Source organism: Dermacentor andersoni, chromosome 9 (assembly GCF_023375885.2).
Source record: "Dermacentor andersoni chromosome 9, qqDerAnde1_hic_scaffold, whole genome shotgun sequence".
Lineage (NCBI taxonomy): Eukaryota > Metazoa > Arthropoda > Arachnida > Ixodida > Ixodidae > Dermacentor > Dermacentor andersoni.
The window spans coordinates 95,119,263-95,144,530 of NC_092822.1; the positions used below are offsets into that span (position 1 = coordinate 95,119,263).

Sequence of the window (25,268 nt, forward strand, 5' to 3'; positions counted from 1 at the left end):
GGCGACTGAGGCGATTTAAATGAATAAATAGACATAAGCAATGACGTTAAATTGATGTATCAATATGCGACTCATTTCAGTTTCACCCCCTTATTAATCCTATTCCTTTTTTTTACGTACACGGATGATGGTTAATTCCTAAGCATTTTTCATGTGAACGCATTACCCGTCCGATGAGGCAGAAAATCCGGCGTGATTAAGCGATGGCACCAAAAAACGACTGACGGCTCAAGAAGTAAAAACACGTCGAGAATTCTCGGACTGACGTCAAATTTCTCAGCGAGGTTCCTGTAAACAAAGTAAATTGATGGGGCTTTGAAAAGAAAATTTGGTACATTTGGGTCCGGGTGCGAATCGAACCCGGACCTCCGGGGCGCGAGACTGTTCCACGACGCCACGACCCAGTACGTAACGTCATTGCACATGTCACGTGGCAGCTGGCTGTGACGTCAGAGTAAGGTGACTTAAGGTGGGGTAAGGTGAATTAAGGTAAATTAACGTGAATGAAGGTGAGTTAAAGCGGGTCAAGGTTGATTAAAGTGCAGTAAGGTGTATTAAGGGTGGTACAAATTGGAGCAAAATGGACTTAGGTAGAGTTGTACAGTACACGTGACAATGTATCACGTCACCGATCAGGGTCACGTGATAATCGGAGGTGAAATTGGTTCCGAGACGCTCACGCATTACGTCACGTCGCTTGTCACGTCATGAAGGCCATAATAAAGCAATCACTGTATGAACGCGTAGCTGCATGGCGATGAGGTCTGAATGGTTGCGATCTGGTGATTAATGAACGCAGGGAAAGGAAAGTGAAGAACGGAGCGGCAAACACGTTGTAGTACTTACGAAGTCCTTAATAGTGGTAATTTAGAGAAGTCACAATGCTTCCGCATTGAAATCACGTAAGGATACTTTAGTGACTGTCAATTTTTCTTAACTACCACCAGCTGCAGCGCATGCCATCTGCTGACCTGTCACGCGAATCACACCAATGAATTACTTCCTTAGCCACGCCCTTCAGTCTTAACTAAAAAAAACATGCAATCTAACAACAGCTCAATTTTCATTCAGAGGATCCCGCAACGCGTGCTGTACAGATACGCGTATCCCTTTCCCGTCAACAAAATAGACGGCTCACTGACGTAGGGTTCTCCCACATATTTTTTATGTGGAACGCCTCTCTAATTTCCCTGGCAATTTGGTGCCTTCCGCTCGACAAAATGTGGGCGTCCGGAAGCGCCAATCAGAGCTGACCAGATGTCACATCCGACACTGTGGCAGAATTTGTCCTGGTCCAAAATAGCACTCAGTGTATAACGACGACATGTCACCGTGTGTCCACCATCTTAGCACTCAAACAGATTCGTAGAATGAAGTATTAAACTGCAAATATAGTAAATTACTTAGAGTGACCTGATGCGTGCCGGTATTTGTTTTACAAGGGCGCGTAATTGCTTGGAGTTTCATTTAAAAGAAGTAAAGAAGTATGTCAGTACTCCTTTAGGTGGATACAATGTAATTGCGAAACCGCTTATAGCTTGACTCGGCAATATAGGAAAAAATACATTATAGCCGCGACGTACACAGTAGTAAGAGACCAAAGCAGGCATAACACTTATCGTATAATAAGAGACTCAACTCTGTTTATCTGGCAACATCTGGCTAATAGGAGTGGACAGGAAGGTGAGATGTTAGGAGTGAAATTTAAGGTTGAAAATTCGGTCCTATTGTATTTAATGAAAACACTAAACAGACAGGACCAATACAGGGCCAGGAAATACCTCAGGTAGGAGAATAAAAATACTTCGGGTTATGGATAAATGAGGGCCACAAACATAAGGAAACATACGAAAAAAAAATAGCAAAGCGGTTAAGAAATGCGGCCATAATGAAACACAGAACTCTATGGTGATACTATAGGTACTAGGTGCTTTGGAGTAGATGGAAAGAGCTAATGGTTTCAAGACGGAAGTTTGGAAATGCATCGTTTGCTTGAAATTAGAGCTACAACCAGGCCTCAGTGGCAGCCAAATGGCAGTCGGACGCCTCGCACTGGGAGCTCACGGGAAGACTACAAATGAAGCCGTACAGGTGAGATGTATGGGCTGGACAAGTTTTGAAGTGAGGAAAAGTCGCAATAAAATTGATCATGAAGAACGACTGAGGAATATGGAAGAAAGTAAATGGGCCGGGAGACTGTTCAGGTATTTCTACAGGAAAAAAATATGGACTCGTAGTAGAAGAAAAGTACTGAGGAGCTTACCAGAAAGTACGCGGTCGGTATATTAAGCAGCTTGGCAAAAAAGAGCGTTAAATGCAAAGGCAATGAGGTTGAAACAATCTCCTTGGTGGCGGCAATCCAAAATAAACCGGCTATTATGGTAACTTAAAGGGAAGCTCTACCTTTCGAAGGGCGATCAAGATGCCTTAGAACGAATAGTCATAAAGCGTGGTACAACAAGGAAGAGTCATTTGCTCGCTGTGGTAAAGCTAGGGGAGCGATGCAACATGTTTTATTCGAATGTGAAGATATCGGCTGCGCTGTAAGTTTAGACTCCTCTGGCCTTCTTGAAGCGCTCGGGTTCAGCGAGCTCAGAGCAGGGGGAAAGTAAACATGCCCGCAATAGAGATTAGTAAGAGGTGGTTGCAGGCTTGGTGACAGGAAAGTATGGAGACCACAAACGATGCAGGGGCACAAAAACGAAGTTCCCAATAAGTACTGAAAAAATTTTGTTGCAGAGTATTTATTGTTTGTTAAGAAAAGTAAGAACGGTAAGACATTCGACGAAATAAGAAAAATATGTCATGGTGGCGCAAAGCCAGCGCACCCTTTCCAAGGGTACGCTTATACAAACCATCCATCCATCCATCCATGGCCGTCGATATCCCGGTTTACATATAAGCTGTGCTAAATCGGTTTTCCCACGGCGTCCGGGGCATTAGCCAGCGAATTCGAATGCCGCTTTTCCTTTCACGCCAAGCTCGGTCACTTGGAAGAGCAGTCCGTCTTCGGGCCTCGTGGCGTCGGGGGGGAAGCTAGCGGAAGTGACGTAGAGAGTGTCGTAGTTCTTCCCTCCGAAGCAGCATGACGTAGTGTACTTGGCCGGAAAACTGATCTTGGTGAGGACTTTGGCTAAAAGTAGGCAAGGACGAATGGTGGGGAAGAAGACATGGTGTCATTGTCGAATGCAGGCATTATCAGCCAAATATACTTGTGTGCGTGCAACTCGAACATGCGTAATATGGCGTTATCAAAAGCCGTAAAAAAACTCATTGCGGTTCGGAAATCGGTCACATAAACGTGACCTTTTAAAGTCACGCATCTAAACGGTCCATCTTAATTTAGAACTTGCCGAAACCAGCATTTGAGTCTGGAAACGAGGTCGCAATTGACTTTCTCATGAGAGGGCGGCCATGACTTCAGTCTACGTTGTGCCAGTTTTCACGTTCCTTCATCTTGCGGGCCGGTGAATAAGATTCGCGTGCCCCGATATTCCCTCGAGGCACTTTTTTTTAGCTGGAACTTTTCTTTAACCGTGTTATGCACGTAGAGCAATTTGGGAAGTTCGAATGCATTGCACGGAAAGGCATACATAACCCGCACGACAAATCGCAGTGCCCAGTTGGAAAATTAAAGCGTTCATAAACTAACTAATTATTCAATTTGGAGTACATGTTGCAACCGCAAAATTGAAAACGAGCAGTAGTGAAACCATGTATTATTCGCAGAAATCACGCGTAGCTAACACGATTTTCGAAATGTCCGTCCCCAAAATCTGCTACAAATTGCATTGTCATTCCAGTTAAGATCGTCTAGAAATGCTCTGCGAACGCTTTTAGGCAAAAAGGTAAATGGAATGCCAGTGCATTTTGTAGCACCTTTTAAGGTCATATATCTTGAAAACAATGGGAGTCTTAAGATTTGCCAGCTTTAATCAAATATGACTTCGCTCTGACTAGGTTTCAATCTCCCAAATGGAGCCTGTGCTTTATAGTGAGTGAACAAAAAGCGTATATGTGAGTATTTTCAATTCGCTGCCTGGAGATTAAAATTTTTCACGCAAGTAAATTTTGCGCCTTCCACAAATACACCTGAAACAACGATATAGCATCATCTCTAAAAAACGAAAATTACGGGGTTTTACGGGCCACAACCACTTTCTGATTATGAGGCACGCCGTAGTGGAGGACTCCGAAAATTTTGACCACCTGGGGTTCTTTAACGTGCACCTAAATCTAAGTACACGGGTGTCTTCGCATTTCGTCCCCATCGAAATGCGGCCGCCGTGGCCGGGATTCGATCCCGTGACCTTGTGCTCAGCAGCCTAACACCAGAGCCACTGAGCAACCACGGCGGGTTAGCATTATCTCTTATGGGCGATTTAAAAGAAAGATCTGTTCGCACCGAAAGAAACAATAAGAACTTAAAAAAGAAGTGCCGGGATATGTATTCTTTAATTGGAGAAGACTAAGCCTGCCGAAGCCGTCCGTAGGCCTCCTTGTACACGTACCGGTCTCGGGGTCGATCTGCACCACAGCGCCTGCTGCAAAACAGGCCATCCAGATCTTGTCGTTTACGTCTATGGTCATGCCGTCGGGAAAGCCCAGCTGCTGGTAGCCGGGGGTCACCTTGAACTCGGCCAGCACACGCCGGTTACCTGCACGGACCAATCACTTTCGAAGGCTGACCAACTCTTTCAACGTCCAGTCATGTCAAGAACTGCCTCATGGAAATCCCATAGTTCTGCCTATTCGCCTTTGGTGTAAGTTCAGGCATCATTGAGTTACGTCCTTAAAGGCACATAAACAGGTCTAAAGAAGACATTCAATGGATTAAGCAGATAAGCCAAGGGTTAAGGAATGCGCAACGAGCGATACAACGCAGAATCTTAGGCCTAACGCTGTACAAGACAGGAAGACATCGGTGTGGTGTAAATAGGGTAAACCAATATCCTAGTTGACAGTAACAGGGAAAAAAACGAATGGAGCTGGGCAGGTCACGTAATGCGTATAGAGCAGGTAACCGGTGCTCTATCAGTGTTACAAAATGCATTGTTCCCTAGGAAAGGTAGGCGCAGTCGAAGACGCCAGATGGGGAGGGACAGATGGAGTGAAAAAATCTGTAGGCATAACTTGGAATCAGCTAGTGCAAGATGGGAGTAATTGGACGTCGCAGGAAGAGGCGCCTTCGTCCTGTAGTAGACACAAGAATAAGGCTGATCATGAGACGACAGAGAGAAGAAAGCATTTATTGGATATCGTCCGCCTGTCCGTGAGTATAGGGACGATGGGGAGAGGCCACTTGGAAACAGCTGTGAGGGTGTGACGGCGTCGACTCTCGATTGCCCTGTAAAGCCATCTTACAGCCTTGACTTCACGAACAATTGTTAACTCATTGCACCATACGTTTGGCGCGCTATTTGACCAGAACTGGCCTTTGTGGCATGAAGCCCAATAATCGATCAATTAATTAGTATTCTGCACGGTGACCACAAGGGCCGTGGTAAGCTCCCTTAACCCGGTCGCATTAGCAGCACTGTATCGGTTCAGCCAGCCAGTCATCCATTGCGTCGGATCTTTTCGATAGTGTCCTAAGTATACAGGACGTGTAAGTATTTATTTATTTATTTACAGATACTGCTGTCTCAATACATGAGACATAGCAGGAGTGGATACACCAGAGATTAGATCAAAACAACATACAATGAATTTGAAACGTAATTACAAAATGTGGTTAGACAATTCTTTCAAAAACTCTTCATTAGGTTTTTCCCGCAAGGAACCAGCTAGGTTGTTCCAAATTTCAACAGTGCTTGGAAAAAAAACGAATACTTAAAACAATTATGAAGTATAAGTAAGTATAAAAATACAGCATATAAGTACAGGAGGTATTCAGAGACCTGGATTTGGAAGAATCCGGGATAAGAGTTAATGGAGAATACGTTAGTAACTTGCGATTCGCTGATGATATTGCCTTGCTTAGTAATTCGGGGGACCAATTGAAATGAATGCTCACGGACCTGGACAGGCAAAGCAGAAGGGTAGGTCTAAAAATTAATCTGCAGAAAAGTAATGTTTAACAGTCTCGGAAGAGAACAGCAGTTTACGATAGGTAGCGAGGCACTGGAAATGGTAAGAGAATACATCTACTTGGGGCAGATAGTGACTGCGGATCCGGATCATGAGACTGAAATAATCAGAAAAATAAGAATGGGCTGGGGTGCGTTTGGCAGGCATTCTCAGATCATGAACAGCAGGTTGCCATTATCCCTCAAGAGAAAAGTGTATAACAGCTGTGTCGTACCAGCACTCACCTACGGGGCAGAAACCTGGGGCTTACGAAAAGGGTTCTACTTAAATTGAGGACGACACAACGAGCTATGGAGAGAAGAATGATGGGTGTAACGTTAAGGGGGGGGGGATAAGAAGAGAGCAGAGTGGGTGAGGGAACAAACGCGAGTTAATGGCATCTTAGTTGAAATCAAGAAAAAGAAATGGGCATGGGCAGAGCATGTAATGAGGAGGGAGGATAACCGATGGTCATTAAGGGTTACGGACTGGATTGCAAGAGAAGGGAATCGTAGCAGGGGGCGGCAGAAAGTTAGGTGTGTGGATGAGATAAAGAAGCTTGCAGAAACATGGCCAGAACTAGCACATGCCCGGGGTAGTTGGAGAAGTATGGGAGAGTCCTTTGCCCTGCAGTGCGCGTAGCCAGGACGACGACGACGACGACGACAACGACGACGACGACGACGATGATGATGATGATGATGATGATGATGATGATGAGGAGGAGGAGGAGGAGGAGGAGGAGGAGGAGGAGGAAGTATAGAAGACAAGTATATAAGCAAGTATATATAAAGTATAAAGTAAGCATGAAGTCAAAGTTGGTTTTTGTCAGAAAAGGCGCTGCAAGGAAATAGATGTGGCGAAAGCATCCGGTTTTGTTAAGCTAACTTCCCTTGACTTCATCAACTGACAGCATTTTACTCGCGTCATGCTAATTGTGTTTTGGAAGGAATGCTCACACATTGTAGTTTAAAGTAGCCAAAGAGCAGACCTCAAGTTCTGAGGGCTTTTTTTTTTTCAGCTCCGAAATTACCAAAACTCACGAACATAGTTTGTCATGAGTGACGCAACACTGACGTATCGGCAGTGCGATTTGCGCGCGATATTCGAGATAAGAAACCCTTAGTTTTAATTTTATTCGCTAGTAACGAAACCTTTTCTTTCCTAATATACGAAAGTAGATAGTTGAAATGGTACCACACAGCTAAATCTAATTTACTCTTATTCATTAGTGCCCTTTGATTATATTGCAAGCGGTTGTCCATTTTGGCTTTTCGATACTGAGCTCGTGAATTAGAACGGGACTAAAAAAAATTAGATTTTAGTTGCTGAAACCACGATCTGATTATGCGGCACGCCGTAGAGGGGCCCCTTAATAATTTCGAATACTTGGGTATCTTTAGCGTGTACCAAATGCACAGTACGAGTGCGTTCAATTTCTTTTTGCCACATCGAAATGCGGCTCTCGCGGCTGAGATTTGAACCCGTCACCTAGTGTTTAGTAGCGCAAGCCATGGCCGCTACGCCACCATAGCGGATCTGGAACAGGGGCGCTCAAGAAAGATAAAGCTGCATTTTGACGTCATGTGCAGCTGTTAAACAAAAATTCTACCAGCGTGTCATCATTATGATTCAGAAAACAATGCTCTGCACAAGCACAATTTCCCACGACAGAGAACGCATCTAAAGAACTCGCACGGCGGCATCCACTGGGGCTCGCGAATACCAATATTCATTTTCGCAAATGCAAGCGTTCTACAAGCTGCCTCAAAGTGAGAGCGGCTGATACAAAGGCGTGCTTTCGCTCTTAAAACAGTTGCCCCCCTTTCAGGTGTATATTTGTCCCACAATAACAATCGTCATCTGCCTTGCTTGTGTTTCCTTTCTCGAAAGCTCAGTGCTCGTTGCTTTCCTGTCAAGAATGTTGTGTCATGCAGGTAACGCGCAAACCATTCGTGACTTGGAAGTACCGGGCTCTCAGCATTAAAGAAACGAAACGCGGGGGAGATTTAGGACGATTATCGTTATGGGAAAAGATAAACCCCAAATGGTGTAAATATTTAAAGAGTACGTGTATACGTCCGTTTCCGTTCCTTATGCCTCACATATGGGTACTTTTAGGGAAAAGGAATTGTTCTTTCTTGCCCCCCCCTCCCCCCAAGAAATCTGGAAATAAAAGGATCACAACTACACTCTAAAAAAAAGTTTACACCCAAACAATAATCGTCATCTACATTTCTTGCGTTTCCTCTATTGAAAACTCGGCGCTCGCTACTTTCCTGTCGAGAGTGCTGTGTCACCTGACAACGCGCAAGCCGTTCGTGAGTAGGGAGTACCGGGCTTGCAGCGCTAAAGAAAGGAAATGCGGGCAAGACAGATGACGATTCTTGTTTGGGGGCAAAATAGAACCACATGCAAGGGCGTAAACTTTTTTTTTTCAGAGCATATTCACATATCTCGTTTGCTTCCTGCGCATCCAATGGGCGAGAAAAAATTACTGAACTTTGTCGCTATTATATTGCATTCACAAATGAAAGGTCTCTTTCCCGAAACGTAAGGCACGGGGCAGGATAAAGTACGGGCCGTTTCGTATATTTGCTGCAGTTGCGAAACGCCCAGTCATTGCGGGCACTAGGCTCATGCAACGCATTGGTAAACAGAAACCGCAAAAAGAGAAACATACATCAGCCTCAATAGCCTTGTAAAAGCTTCCGCTGTCAGTTTATTACCGTAAAGACCACTCTAGAGGTATTCCACAACGGGTAGGGTTAGAAAAAAATGTGCATTGCTGTTTGCTAAAATGTACGATGCGGGAAATCTTCTGATGCGAAGGGAGATGAAGAGGTGTGACGACCGCGATATCGCATATAAGCAGAGTCATTCCAGTCTTTGGCTGTTCAATAAAAAAAAGATGCAAAAGTAGCAGCGTGGGCGCGAGAACGATTTATGCTTAATGAATTGCTCGTACGAGAGAATCTAATAGACGGTGGCGAGCCGTGTAGGAGGCGATTAAGTGCATTGTGATAACATCAGTGTATTGATGATAAGCCATAGCTATAGCACTAAAACGTCAACGGGAAAGGGTTTTCAGTCGCCATTTTAGTGCTATAGCTTATCACTATGCAAATCACACACGCAATACCAAAGCAACCTCGTGCGAGAATGCCTTTGAATGAAGTTAGGCTGGTGCTATAGGAGACAGAAGAGATGATCAAAGGGATGGCGCGATTATGAAAGGCTTCATGTGCGTTACTGAGGTAAATTTGGTGAAGGCTCTATGCGTACGTATTTTTAGTTCGGGTCGCGTTAGTCTCTGGTGAGTTAGTAGTTTCACGTGCTTTGGTACGTTTCGTAGTTGACGTCTTGATGTAACCAAAGACTCCTTACCCGGCGAGATCGCCTTAGTTGGATGCCTACACCAGTCGAGATCGCTAAAACCAATAGCACCTAAGTACTTAGAATGGGTAACTGTCTTAACGGGTAGGTTAGAAATCGTACCCAAGACGAAGGAACCATGCCGTTAGAGTAACGGCAAAATTATAGTGTTTTGCGTTTAGTAGAATTTAGCGTCCATTTCCTTTCCCTTCTATAATATTTTATTTCGAAATGCTCATAAAAAGAAGCTTTATCTCGGGCTCAACTGTGACGCCGCTTTATATGCATCGTTACGTGCAATTTACAGAATTGTGATGTCATTTATCGCTACTGAGTTACAGAGTTGTAACTTTCATATTTCCGAGTTCTAAAATATTGCATTGTGAACAATTTTGATAAATACAGACAAACTAAATAAAACATCGGCTTTCAACAGTCACTACAGCTTAGCTTTTTCGTTTATATGCAATAAACAACAGACAGACAGCAGACATATTACAGTCAAATCGTAACCCTCAGGAAAATGCATATCCCATTAAAAATATATATATATTTAGCGATGATTGTGATGATTGAGTTTTAGATGCGAGAGACATGCGCTAACATTACCTCGCACCTCTGAGGTCCCGGATCCATGGTTGAAACTGCGTTCACCACATTTCAAAGTATTGTTCAGGACCTTTCTCGACGCACGCCCTTTCTCTTGGAGTAGAGAAGTGCAACTGGCGGTAGTTCGGAGCAGACCGCCGGTTACACTGGAGCAGTCGCACTAATATATATATATATATATATATATACATATATATATATATATATATATATATATGTATATATATATATATATATATATATATATATATATATATATATATATATATATATATATATATATATATATATATATATATATATATATATATATATATATATATATATATATACCACTTGACCGGCTTCCCAAACTTCAAACACACACTTTTTTCAACTTTGAAACTCCCAAAGCTCACGCATTAACAGAATGTGATAAGAAAAAATTGAAAATGCCAAGGCATCGCACTCGTGCACCCTACAATGTACATGATATATTACAGTACAATAGGTAACTCTCATGTTTACTAATTACAAAGCTTAAGAAGTAGAAAAGAGAAAAAGTGAACATTAATTACAGCGCATGTATAGAGTCGGATATTCAATCTCGCAGCAAATTTCCCATTATAATTGTCCCAGAACGTAACTCGCCATGTTTTAAATGCAAAAATTCTTTACACGCGGTTCTGATCTTTAAGAGCGAACTTTGCTTTTGATGGTGTGGACCTGCGCGTTCTATGTATAAGCCCTCCGTATAACCTACTCAGTTCCATAGAATCAAGTCGGTTGTCGTAAGCCACGCTCAAGAAGGCACGCTCACTTATATCACCGGACGCGAGGTCGAAGTCGAAAGCGAAGACCTTCCCGGGCACGGAGTCGTTGTAGAACATCGTCTTGTTGTCGGCCGTCCACGTGATTCCGTTGGAGAGGGAAATCTTGTCGAGTTTGTGCTTCAGTTGTCCCTTGGAGTAAGACCAGAAGTTGTTCTTCCCCTGGACCATACCCTCGAGGTCGACTTCCATGGGCATCGAACCTGGAATATGACAATATGAACGCGGCCCCATGGGCGAGCTGCAAATTGCGTTCCGCGCAATCAAAATCACGTGACCTCTAAATAAAACGGTAATTAGAAACAGACTATTCAGACTAGTACTATGGTCTTTCGAAGCTGTATCTGTACGTCTTTGGCGGGAAGAGGTTGATTAATTACAGAGAAAGCCTAAGTCAAACCATACCCCAAGCCCTTTGTTTTTTCTGTTCAATATCGCGCCTGAAACATGGCGTCGGTGACGTCAGTGTGGCGCCACTGATCTTTATGGATTGTCAGGTATCTGCATTAGTTTTCGCCCGTGATCTCTTTCACCGAAATATCATTGTTATCGCTCTTTCATTTCTGTGCGAGACGTGTGAGATGCGCGTTCCACTGACAGATTTGACGAAGGGAGGCTGAATTTGAGGGCTCGACCTCGATGAGTTCGTCTTGGACGAACCCGTACCAAGTAAGCCACACAACTACGTTCTCCTCGATAATGATGTTGAAACAAACGATTTGATCACTGGTAGCCACTATAGTAACTCAGATGAAGTCTCAGTGAGTGAAGTTGAGTGAGGTCTTGATTGGAAGCTGAGGCGAGGGGATCGGGGCCTTGGGGGGATCGAAGTCCGTTGGCTCACCTTTGCGGAGGACGGAGCAAGACAATGCGCGCGCTTTTCTTTTTTCCTTCACACACGCATAGCTTATCTACGGGGGGTACGACATTTACTTTCCATTCGACTGGTTGCTTTTGAGCAAGAAAATTAAGTTCACAGAAGTGAATACAATAGGGCTTGTTCGCATTTATTCTTATTTGATTCATCTTTGCAGTGTCAGCCACCGCTATCCCTTAACAGCTGTGAGCAGCAAGTACACAAGTAGAACCTTCAACATCAGGCATCGAGTGATCTTGCGGCCAAAAATGAAAGTAAAAAAAAAAAACGTTAACAGGTATGCTTTTTACGCAGAACGACTTCGGTATAAACCAGAAATGTATCTTTCAGGTGTAGCCACAACTGGTGATATTGAGAATGAGAGTACGCATTAGACAACGGAATGAGTTCTGAGAAAGCACCACGCCTGGAATGGCATTTAGTTTCAAAAGTTTACTGACACGATATATTCGAGTGAGTGAAAACTTTATTGTAAACGTCCGGCGATTTTGGCAGGAATTTTGGCAGGGGTTTTGGCACCCCAGCCTAGGTGACGGCCTTGAGTCCTTGACTCGGGCGGCTTCCTCGGCGTGCCGGACAGCCCACAGTTGATCAGCGAGGACGCGGCGGAGCAGGGCCGCCTCCCAACGCGCCAACGATATTCTCGACGCTTCATTTTTTGCGTTGAGCGATGGTCCGGAACGTCGAAACCTTAGAAGGGAAATACTGCCAAAACTAAGAGTTCCTAAACATTTTAACGTAATAGTTTTTCTAAGCTGAGTTTCGGCTTAGTCTCTTCTATGTCGTGATGTGATGACACTAAAGGTGGTCACGTGGGAGAGGGACATCACTACCTTTTGGCACTCACTCCGGCTCATCCGACCTTTTGTTACGCGACTACATCGTGCCTCACAACGAGTGGTCAAGACCAGAAGTCTTCTATAGGCATCATCATCATCTGACTATTCGTATGTCCACTGCAGGACGAAGGCCTCTGCCTGCGATCTCCAATCTCCAATTACGCCTGTCTTGCGCTAGCTTATTCCAACTTGCGCCTGTGAATTTCATAACTTCATCACCCTACCTAATTTTCTGCCTTCCTTAGCTGTGCTTCCCTTACCTTGGCACCCATTCTGTAACCCTAATGGTCCACCGGTTATCTAACCTACACTTTGCATGACCTACCCAGCTGCACTTATTTCTCTTAATGTCAATTAGAATATCGTCTATTTCCGTTTGCTGTCTGATCCCCACCTCACAACATTTTCTTGCAACTGACCGACTTGCAAAGTTGCACAGTCGTTCGAAGCCAGAAGCACGCAGTTTACGCAAATCAATGTATTGCCGCCCATCATTCCCGTGCTGACAACCACCATTGCTTGAGTTCCTGTAGGCGCTAGCGCCCACATTCCCTCTTGTGATATTTGCAGGAAGGAATGTTACCAAGTTTTGAGAGTTACAGGTTACATAGCTTCAGAGTTACAGAATAAGTGCCAATGGAAGGAAAGCGCAGTCGAGGACGGCAGTGAATTAGACGGTGTGATGAAGTTAGGAAATGTGGACCTACAACTTGGAATGAGCTAGCGCAAGACATCGGTAATTGGAGATCGTCGTCCTGCAGCGGACATTAATATAGGCTGATGATGATGACGACAACGACTACAATGATAATACCATTATCAGGGCCTCCATTTGCAAACAGCCAAATGGTCCGTACAGCGCTCACACTCACCGGCCCAGAGACGTCCCAGAGCGTCGCACTTTCCGTCATTGATGCGCGTAGGGACGGCGGAGTCCTTGTCCAGCATCTCGGCCAGCAGCGTCTTTTGTTTGGTGTCGAGGTCCACCTTGTAAACGCCGTTGCCCATGCACACCATCAGCTTCCGGTTGTCCTCGGCGTACGGGATCAGGTTGCCAATCTCGTGGTCTGCGAGCAGGCAAGCGACCAGATAAGTACAGCCCAAAGGTTCTACCCGAAGACACCAAATTGCTTGCGTACCTATATCATACATCGAAATTATAATATGCTTCTTTTATATAAGAAGACCCCTCACAATTCATGCATAGTGAACGAATCGGATGCCCAACAAAAATAAAGCAGTTATATTCACCCCGAAACAGTTTTCATTGCGTCAAGTATTTAATCCATTAAGAATACCATCGACCTGCCATCATTGGAACCTAGAAAGAAAGCCTCCAGCCTTACATCTTTTTTTCACGAACTCTATTATGTATTTTGCATTGTTCTGTACTTGTTGCGGCCCTCTGCGTAATGTACAATTCCTATTTGCAAGACCCATACGCCTTGTACCATAACATTGCACAGTCATGTGGGCTTTTATGGAAGCTCGCGCTGGTAAGATCTCGGCCATGGCGGTCGCATGGCGTAATGCAACATAACGCCCGTATACTTTAACTTACGTGCACGTTAAAGGTACCCAGGTCGTCAACAGTAATGAGGAGTCGACCCCTACAGCTTGCCTTATAGTCATATCATGGTTCTGACACGTAAAATTCCATTTTTTTTAAAATGAAAGCATACGCTTTGTTTTTGTTTAGAATACCGTATCATTCTTCGGTGCGTTTCTTTTTCTTTTGCGTGACAGTGACAAGAACTTTATTAAGTGTCCTGAGGAACTCGATTGGGAGACCGAAGGCTCCCCGATCAAGTTGTTGGCTCCGCCCACGACGGGACAGGGAGGTGGTGACTCTCCGCGACGTCGCGGGCCCTCTGGACGGCCTGTAGTTGGTTTGTGAAATCCGAGCTCTTCAGCAAGGCGTCCCACTTGGACTTGTTATGAAAGTCGGAGCCCGCGTTGTACGGGCACAGCCAGAGCATGTGGTCGAAGGAGCAGCACGCGTGACCGCATTTGGAGCACGATTGCGGGAAGTTCGGGTCTATCCAACTCAGCGCTCTAGGGGTTAGGTAGGATCTCGTCTGTAAAAGTCTGAAAGTAACAGCTTGAGCCCTGTTCAGTTTCGGGCTGGGGGGAGGGAATTTTCTCCTGCTTTGTCTGTAATGTGATGTAATTTCATGAAAGGTCGTAAGATTATCTTTGAAGGGGCAATCCTGTGGGAGAGCCGGACCGTTATCTCGGGCGCGGTTCGTGAATTCACGCGCCAGGCAGTTGGCCCGCTCGTTAGGGTTGCAACCCGCTTGGTTAGTTACATCGTTCACGTGCGCCGGGAACCATGCTAATGTATGACCTCCAATGTCTTCTCGCGTAGTAATACGAAAGGATCTGTTGACGATGTCGGCTGCGTGTTTACAAACTAGAGCGGACGAGAAAGCCCTAACCGCCGTGCGCGAGTCGGAGAAAATGGTCGCCGGGCCTTTTGCGGCTTGAAGAGCCAAGGCTATCGCGGTTTCCTCCGCCTCATTCGCGTGTTTAGCGTAAATTGATGCGGCGCTGATAAGTGTCCCGCGCGCGTCAACGACCGTAATTGCAAACCTGTCTTCGCTGCCATATTTGGCGGCGTCGACGAAGAATGCGTCTGCCCCGTAAGGATCGATTCGTCGAAGGATGGTTCTAGCCCGCGCTCTTCTGCGACCTTCGTTATATATTGGGTGGATGTTCCTCGGCACGGGCTCAACCTTTATACCTTGACGGGCTAATTTAGACAGGGGGTGTCTGTCGAGCGGTGCCTGTATAGGGAGTTGACCAGCTTCATCGAGAATTTTGATTCCCGGCTTAGTTGACGAAAGCCTGGAGATCTGTGCAATAAACTGCGCTTCAATTAATTCGTCTGTGGTATTGTGAATTCCGAGTTGAAGTAGTTTTACTGTGCTAGCGGATTGTGGGATACCGAGTATTCTTTTGATGCCGGACCTGATGAGCGTGTCGAGTTTGTTCTTTTCAATTTTGCTCCATTTTAGGTACGGTGCCGTGTAAGTAATGTGACTGATGAAGAAAGCTTGGAAGACCCTGAGTAGGTTGTCCTCCTTGAGTCCCCCCCTTTTGTTTGCGATTCTACTTATGAGTCTTAATATGTTTTTCGCCTGCGCACCCAGCTTGTTTAGAGCTTCTGCATTACAGCCTTTGGCGTTGATTAGAAGTCCTAAAATTTTGATGGAGTTCACCCTCGGAATGGGGTGCCCTTCTTGTGTTGTAATTTTGACTGGCAGCGTTTCCAGAGGCTCGAGGTTCCTAACGCCCTGCCTCGACTGTCTGTAGAGGAGGAGTTCGGATTTGGTCGGTGACAGCTTGAGGCCCGTGCTTGTAAGAAATTCTTCCGTTACATCTATGGCCGCCTGGAGAGATTGCTCTAGATCGGCCAGAGATCCCCCCGGGGACCAGATTGTAATATCGTCTGCATAGATTGCGTGTCCTATCTTTGGGAGTGCGGCCAGCTTTTCGGACAGTTTATGCATGGCGATATTAAATAGCAGCGGGGATAGGACCGAGCCCTGAGGGGTTCCGCAGTTGCCCAGTTCGTAAGGACCGCCCGAGATCGTGCCCAGTCGAAGGAACGCTTTCCTTTCCGATAGAAACGAGAGAGTGAAATTAAAGAATTTCCGCCCTAGGTTGAGATTGGAAATTTCGGTCAAGATGTGTTCATGAGCCACCCTATCAAAGGCCTTAGCGAGGTCGAGTGCAATGATACCTCGTACGTCCCGCGTCTCGTTATCGAATATAGATCTTTTCAGGAGGAGCATTGCGTCCTGTGTGGAGAGTCCCTTTCTAAAACCTATTAGATTATGCCTAAATAGTTCGTGGTTTTCTACGTGTTCGACGATTCGATTGTGCACTGCATGTTCTGCCACTTTGCAAATGCACGACGTTAGAGAGATGGGACGCAGGTTATTTATGTGCGGAGGTTTCCCCGGTTTGGGGATGAGCACCACCTTTGCGGTGCGCCATTCCGACGGGACCTGCCCAGAGCTCCACACCTCGTTTATCTCTGCCGTTAGGATTTCGATGGCCTTGTCGTCCAGGTTCCGGAGGAGCTTGTTGGTGACCCCGTCTGGCCCCGGGGCCGATCTTCCATTTAGGTTGAAGAGTACGTCTCTGATTTCTGAAATCGTGAAAGGTTCGTCTAATTCTGGCCTGTGTAGCCCCGTGTACATCGCTCTCGCGCTTATGCCTTGCGAATCTCCTTCCTTGACGGGTAGGTAAGTTCGCGCCAGGTCGTCGACAATTACATCGTTTGTGAGGCCCGAGGTGACCTGTTTATGTATGACCCTATCGACGGCGAGATTTAGCGCATTTCGGGACTGTTTATCGTTTAGGAGGCTTTTAAGCAGATTCCACTTACTACCTCTTCTCATGCGACCGTCCGTTTCGTTGCACGTTTCGTCCCACTGTTGCAGGGCCAGTTGCTTGGAATAGCACTCTATTTCCTTGTTTAGTGATGTTAGTTTTGCTCGCAGTCGGCGATTTAATTTCTGTATTTTCCACCTCTCTCTAAGAGCGTGTTTAGCCTCCAGGAGATGCGCTAACCGCGAGTCCATTTTGGGGACCTCCAGTTCTGTGCTAATTTCTTTGGTCGCGTTTTTGACGGCCTGTTTAAGATTGGTAATTAGTTCTTTGTAGGATTCGCTTGAGGGGGCGGTTTCGGCTCGAATTTTCCGGAAAAGATCCCAATCGACGTATTCGTATTTGACCGGAGGTTTGGGTTTGACCCGCACCGCGATATCGAGAACGTAGTGGTCACTACCCAAGTCCTCTTGGAGAATATCCCACGTGCCCTCGATATTTCGGAAGAATGTGAGGTCTGGCGTTGTGTCTCGACTGACCGAATTACCCCTTCTAGTGGGAAACCTAGGATCTGTAACAAGCGTGAGGTTAAAATAGGCTGCACATGCGGCTAAGTTAGTGCCCTTCTTGCTGTTAAACCCGTATCCCCATTCCGTGTTCGGAGCGTTGAAGTCCCCCGCAATTAAGAGGGGCGCGTCTCTGGCTGTCCTGATTGCGGAATGGAATAGTGCATTAAAGTCCCTGTTCTTATCTGCAGGCGAACTGTAGACGTTAAGAAAAAAGATATTCGCGTTGCTCGATCTACTGGGCACGAGCTCGATCAGCTGTGCTTCTAGTCCGCTACGATATTTTGGAACCGTGTGCTCCACAAAAGAAACGCTCTTTTTAACTAAGGCGGCGATGCCTCTCCCCGTTTCTCCTTTGTACGCTACTGCACGATACCCCGACAGAGTAATCTCCTTCTCCGCGAGCGTCTCCTGCAGTAGAATGACTTGTGGCTTGTCTGTCACCGATCTGACGAGCTGACCTAACGGAGCCTTGCGCCTCTGGAAGCTAGCGCAGTTCCACTGCCAAATTTTAACGGTATTGTTATTTGTGATAGCCATCTTGTTTACTGTGAAATTTTAGAAACCTTTGGCGCCCCCGTCGGTATTTGATCCGGTCGGGAGCGGTTCAGTAGGTATTGTTTGTCTACTTTTGGGCTGAGCCCTAGGTCTTTCTAATAGCGTTACTCTCGACTCTATGGCGGAGAGCATTTCCATAATCCTACTCAGGGTCTTTTCCAGTTTACCCTCGTTTTTGACGGGGGAAGCCGAGGCGGCGGACGGGGTCTCGTTGACCTCGGTTATGTCACCCTCTTCTTCCTCCTCTGTGTCGCTAAAAGGTTCCGGGTTGGGCGCCTTGCGTTTCGACTGCCCGGCTAACGGGCCTGGGTTACTGTTGTTAACCTCATGCCGGTTTATAAGTTGTCCTTTCATGCTGTTAAAAGATTCCTTAAGCTCTGCGAGCTCGCGTCTAAGTTCCCTATTTTCTGCTTCGAGCGCTTGGATACGGGGATCGATCCTATGCTCTGGCTGTGCCTCACCTGTGGTTTCTTTGCTTGATGCGTTCTTCTTCCCAGACGGCTGTGTCGCTCCCTTGACCTTGTCAGCCCACGTGGCCCGCTTGACGGACTGGGAGCGAGACCGGGATCTCGATCTGGAGGAGCCTTGCCTCGGTTTGGGTTCTCTTCTTCTCGAGCGTGAGCGCTCTCCGGATAGAGATCGGGTACCTAGGATGGAACCGCTCCGCGCAGCTGGTGCAGCCGACGAGATGTCGCCAATTACTTCGGTGACGTCAGATTCTTCGTCCAGTTGTGCCTTCCTTGCTCTTTGTCGGCGTCTTCGGCGTCGGCATCGTACGATGTATGGGATTTGATAGCGCTTTTTGCACGTTCGGTCTCCGGTGACGTGGGGCCCGCCGCACGCTTCGCACTTGGGGGTGCATTGATGTTCTGCTTCGTCGTCCGCTTTTGCTTTTCCGCAACCGCGGCATTTGCTTCTCTCTTCCTCGCTGCTGATGCAAACGTCGGCACGGTGGCCTACGTGGCCGCAAGCATGGCAAACGTCGACTTGGCGTCGGTATAAAGAACATGGCAACAAGGCTGTGCCGCAGATCACGTGGTTGGGCACGCGCATGCCTCTGAATAAAATCACGACTACGTGCGAGTCCTTGATTCGTCTGGCTTCTAGTGCCGTGGGATTTCTTTCATTCACAATCATGTTTCTAAGCGTGCCTTCATCGTGACAGGGGTCGATGTGCCTTATTACGCCTTTGCACGTATCTTCGGGGGCGGCGACGTACGCCGAGACTTCGTAGGCGCCGTACTTGGTATGGATCTTATTTAGTCTCGCATAGGCCCTCGCATTAGAGGCGTGCGGAGTGGCGATGATTAAAATATTCTGTACCTTGTTTGGGCACACGGTGTCTTCTTTCGTTTGATGTTCAGGCAGGGCCGCCGCCATGGCCAGTGCTTGAGCGAGCAGTACCACGTCGGCTTTTGATACGTCGAGGCCTCCCTTGGGGCGCACGATAACCTTGATCTGTTCCTTCGGGAGCTTCGGAAGTCGCGAAGCTACCGTTACTTGCGACAACAGACTTTTAGCCGGTCCCTTGGCAGTGCGGTAGCCAGCCGTCTTGTTCACGGTACCACGTTGGCCATCTCGTAATGGCGGCCTCTTCGTCTCCTGCTTTTTACGGTTGCTGAGGGCAGTGATCCACCCCGCACCGTTGAGATCTTCTTGGGTTACGTCCATGCCTTCCACAGTTACGACTTCGGGCATTGCGTCGCTTTCGATGAACGCACGTGTCGTCGCTTCAGTCGCGCACAGAGACGGGAAAACGCGAGCGTGGGACTGCCTCTACAGGCAGGCCTGCTTGCACCGCCGCGCCGAGAGCAGGCTGTGCCCGTTAGGGCTAGCTCCCTCGTCGGCGTGATCGTAGAGCAAGAGCCTCAGAATATGACGAAAAGTCCACCCACCGATAAAACTCTGGCATCGGTGGATTCCTTGAAACTTGGCGGTTCCGATGAGGTATATATATCCAGGCTTCTTCTTGGAAAGACGCCCAAAAATATTTAAGAACGCGGGAGCCGACGTGGATACGTCTGCACTGCTCGGCACCTCTTCTTCTTTCCCCTTTCTTTTGCGTGGTATTTTTTTTTTTTTAATCGCTCGTGGCATATAGCACTATTCTATTTCTTGGGATGTATTGCACCAGAAATGAAAACGGATAATTTCGTAATGAACAAAATTTTAGGAATTAAGTTTTGAACTAAATACTATATGGCACCTATTGCAATAGTAAATGAATTTTAGCTGGTGTCTCCGAAAGTCGTATCCACTTGGAATAGTTCTGATCATGAAACGAGTTTCCTGAATTTCATTCCCAAAGTTTTCGACGAGATGCGCAGGCATTCCAGTAAATTCTGCGCTTCAGTGAATAAAAGGGTGTTTTCCTAAAAGGGTAAGTGGAACAAGGTTGCATCTTTACCGCAAGTTTGACACACCGCTTATCTCGAAACTGGAGCTAGCATGAAAATTCGCTACAAGTGGGCGTGACTTGTGAAATTGGTGGTTTCAATTCGTATGTTGCAACATGCGTGCTAAGGTAACAGTTAGAAAGTCGAGTAGCTAGATTTTGGTACTTAGTCAATTACGTATTTCGATTTCCGGTGTCAGTAATATTCGTGTCTTCGATTAACCCAGTTTATTGCGTAGCTTTGTCGCATATGCCGAAGGCGATTTCGGAAAATTTTGCTCACGTTAAAAAGAAACGCCCTGAAAGGATTATTGGATGTACACAGCTTTACGGTTATTTCTTCATTAGGGGCGTGTCTTTAGGTTACAGTACTTGAAGAGAGTGAGTGAGTAAAGACTTTATTTGAAAGCAAGGTATTGACGGATGACCTTGTTGCTAGGCAGCCACAAGCTACTGGGCCCTAACGGCTTCTTCAGCTCTTTGATGACCTTGACCTGCACGTCAAGGTCAGAGCTGAGCAACACGGCCTCCCACTGCTCAGTATTACTTGAAAAAGATAACATTCGTATCATCACCATCAGTCACCATGAGAAATTCAGTAGGGAGATTTGCCATTTTTTTTATTATTACCGTGGAGCAGACTGCCTTTCCGGTGTCTGCGACCTCCACATCCAGGAAATGCGATGGATAAAAAAAGAGCACTTCCTCCCGTAACAGCTGTGGCGTTGCATGCTGTACGATCTACAATACGACATCCGCGACCCAACACCGGGGTGACAGAAATAAGAAGGGCACTAAAAGGGAACACTACAGGTTAAGCTGGATCGGTAAGCAACACTTCTGTAACACCAGAACCGTCAACATTCCCGCAAGCGGAACCTTCGTATAATAGGCCAGAAATTTTCCCGAAAGAAATGAAATACAGTCTTGAAGTTCTCGCTCTGTAGTTTCTCGTGACGTCACCATATCTATGTCTGCTCTCGATTAGTTAATAGTTACGCGATAAACGAAGATTAGAATACATTCTAAAGGAAACGAAGACTAAACCTATACTAAACTAGCAAAAGCGCGTTACGTAAGACATACGAAAAGAAACAGCCATTACAAACAGGGCGCCGTGATTATGGCACCTTTTTTTTTTTTGTCGATGTCTCATTCGTACAACGCTTTTTGCAAATTTTCTATGAATTACCAACTCTTCCAGCTGCACAGTATCTCAGCGTATGAAATTTTGATAACTTTTTTCGACGAAAACAACCCGAACACACGAAAGCACATTCAAATTCTGTACTTCCGATATACTAATACGAACGAACCGCCCACGCGTCTCGTTGCCGAGACAATAGCAAAGCGAACTATGTAAAAAACGAAATTGCAATTGTACTATAACTTAGATAGCGCAGTGTGTATGTGAGAAGCGCGAAAAGTCTCGAAATCGGCGGTTGAAACCACTGTTAGCGTGCTTGCGATGCAGGGACCGGGACGACGCGTTCGGAAGCGAAATTCAAACAAGAGAAACTTCGGCCTTCAAGCAAATGAGATTTCAGTTTGACGCTATAGAATGCGGCCGTTTGTCTGTTCAGCGCTGCTCAAGTTAAGTGAGAATAACTTCTTCAGCTGCAGAAACGGCCTTTTGTCGAAAGACAAAGCATCATTTCGCCTAACCTCCTCTCAAGTCCTCCTTTACCCTCAAGCGAACTTATTATTCTAGTAAGGTCAGTGCTATAAAATAAGACCGACAAGCAACCATATACTTAGTTTCAAAAATAGCAGGCAATGCTGCGGAAGCTATGTAAGTATAGTGCGGCTATAGAAGGGGCACATATCACTGTAAACGAAAATAAACCCACCTGGGAGTTCTTAAGAGGTGATGTGCCCTAAAACCTCGCCTCCTCAAATATTTACTCCGATGTATGGGAGCAAAACAGCGCCATTCCCTCGTTTCACTCCGCTGGTTAGCTGCGGGAGTATTAAGGCGACATGACGCGATTTTACTCCGCTTAAAAATCTTGTTCTCCCGTGAAACTCCGACAGGGAGTTTTAAAAAACTCCCCTCCGCCGACACAGGTTGGTCATGTCGCGCTTCCCATGAGGCTGTGCGCCTCGCCAGCGACCGGGCACGTTCGGCGGAGCGGGGAGTGCTCATGGCTGACGGTTTGTTTACGTCTGTGAAGTGTCGTTCCATGACAGCGTTTCGTCAATTTGTTTCCCGTATTCCCGCTTTCCGTCTCGTTCGCAGAATCGCAAACCGGCATCGAGGCATGAAGGAAAGCAATCTTCTCAGGCTGATCAATGCCTTCGTACTCTGCCACCTCACGTACACGATTTCTATGCACAACTGGCTCAGAGCGGAGCGAGACAAGCTCAACGTTCTTATCCGCAAAATAGTCAAGAGGGCTCTCGGGCTACCCATCAGGACCCATACCGAGGATCTCTTGAAGCTGGGGGTACATAACACCGCCGAGGAGATTGCCGAAGCCCAAGAACGCGCGCAACTCACTCGCCTGGGCACCACAGCAGCAGGTAAACGCATCCTCGAAGAGCTGGGTTACCACCCTGCGGGATTCCCGATGGTCAGTACCCCGATCCCTAGGTGCATTCGAGACAAGTTCGAAGTCGCCCCTGTGCCCCGAAACGTCCATCCCGTCCACAACGAGGGCAGACGCAAGGCCAGAGCAGCCGCCATCCTCAAACAGATCAAGCGACACGACATTAGCGCAAGCTTCGTAGACGCTGCGGAGTACAGTGACGGGAAGACCTTTGCCGTCGTTGTGGTCGACTCGGGCGGCAACATTTCCAATAGCGCCTCAATTCGCACTTCAGACCCCGGAGTCGCCGAGCAAGTCGCCATCGCCCTCGCCCTGCTAGACGGTCGTGGGTCCGAAATTTATAGTGATTCCAAAACGGCAGTTAGGGCTTTTCAAAAGGGTTGCATCGCCAAGGAAGCTGTTCGTCTTCTTAGCGGCTCGAGTCCACATGCTCTCACAAACCATTCAATTCACTGGTTTCCCGCTCACGTAGGATCGGTCGAGGGTGCTCCTGCGCGTGACCTCACCGACCGCGCTTCCTCTATAAGGAGCACTGACTCCCCTCCTCTCTACGGTCACAGGGACGCTCCCGCTACTCACAATGAGATTATTAAATATTTCTACATGTCCAGAAGGGTCTTCCACCCCCTCACCCCAAGTTGAATAGGGCGCAAGCCGTTTCACTTAGGCTCCTACAGACCAGCACATATCCGTGTCTGTCCGCTCTCCACGAGGCTTACCCCGACGTGTATCGCGACGACGCCTGCCCGTCCTGCGGCCAGACCTCCACTCTACCTCACATGCTCTGGGAGTGCGGGTCGACATACCCCAAGTTCATCAAGGAGGAGTGGGACTCGCTTTTGCGTAGCCCCGCTCTAGAAAAGCAAATCCTGGCCGTCCGGCGTGCCCGCGACCGGGCCGGTGGGCTAGACCTGCCGGTCCCGACGTGGGACTAGCCGGGTGCGCGACGAGTTCGCGTCCTCGCCGGACCTACAATAAAGTTTATTCACTCACTCACTCCTTCCAGAAAGTGTTATAGGCATGCCTGAAGCTCACTGTATCTCAGCTTCAAGTACATTAGCTGTGATCACTTTGCTGACAACGATGATTGCAAGAGCCACGTTTTCAAGTCCGGAAAAAGGCTTAGGTATACCTCGAAGCTGCTCACTGGCTCGTGATCTCGGCTCACGTTCTGGCTGTGTTTTCGTGCTGCGTCACCCTGTCTTGTGTTCTTCAGTACGTGAAATGCGACTTCTATGTTATTTTGAGAACATGCTGACAACGTCCAGTGTAGTGTTTCAAAGGACCGCGTAGCAATGGCAACAGCAGCCACTGTTCGAGCGACGACATCCGTGCTAGTCGCGCATGAATGGCGTAACCCAAGTTCGTTGCGGTGCTGTGTTGCCAGTGAGAAAGACCGGAGTGCAAGCAACTGTTTTTTCTGTGAACGGATATCCTCGCCCGAAGAAAAACGGTTGGACATAAGTATGCGTACTGAAAATAAGCTGAATCGAATTGTTATCGCGCATATATGTTTTAGTCACGTCGTTGCTTCCGACATTGCATTAACATTACGCTCTATCCGAGACACTGATTTAGACGCATGCCTGCTGGCTCCGAGTTTAGGGATTCACTCGACAGATCAGCGATGTAGCTCCTTTTCGCAACCGAGACAGGTTGCTTGGACGCAACGCGCGCTTCGAGGCGCTGTACTTGTTGATCTGCAACGTTTTCTACGAGATAACTATTATACGTAATCCAGCTGCTACTTGTGGACACAAGTTCTCGTCAAAACATGTACTCCTTGCGCAAATTTCTGCTTCTTGTCGGTCACGTGCTATGTTTTGGTCGCGGCACAAGTGATGCGATTAGGCTGGTGACCGCGAAAGCATGTTACTCCGCTCTTACGGTGGCATAGGTTTAGGTCTCCGGCGACTTTCATGCAATAAACACCTCGCGTTTTATGACATGGAAGCGCGAGACATGATTTTACCTCGAATTACACGGCGCGTACCTAACCTATTCCTTCCATATGCGACGTACTGCTTTTAGGTCGCAGATGCGAACCGTTATGGAAGTGTCTCTAGCCTTCGTAGCATTGCCTGCTATTTGTGAAACGGAGGCTTCGCACCAAGGTCAGAACCGCTTGCCCGCATCTCAGCCACGTGCGTTCGCGTACCAACAATAGCACTTCCCGTGTTGTGAAACCCTGTACGGTCATTATTTTGCTGCTCTTTTCCTCGCCGAGTGGGACTATAGGAGGAGCTCTTCTTCCTCGGCAAAGAGGAATTCCTTCGGTAATGGT

General features: G+C 47.0%; 1 protein-coding gene across 1 annotated transcript in view; it reads right to left on the bottom strand.

Annotated features, from left to right (window-relative positions):
• Window positions 1-2,717: 2,717 nt before the first annotated feature.
• The window catches only part of LOC126528403 (regucalcin-like), a 35,513-nt gene continuing 12,962 nt past the window's right edge, over window positions 2,718-25,268 (bottom strand). Inside the window, exons 3-6 of the mRNA XM_050176296.3 lie at window positions 13,451-13,645; window positions 10,853-11,065; window positions 4,512-4,658; window positions 2,718-3,133 (exon numbers count right to left, since the gene is read on the bottom strand). Of these exons, the coding sequence (XP_050032253.1) occupies window positions 2,940-3,133; window positions 4,512-4,658; window positions 10,853-11,065; window positions 13,451-13,645 (749 nt within the window). The 3' untranslated portion in view covers window positions 2,718-2,939. The remainder of the gene's footprint in view (window positions 3,134-4,511; window positions 4,659-10,852; window positions 11,066-13,450; window positions 13,646-25,268) is intronic.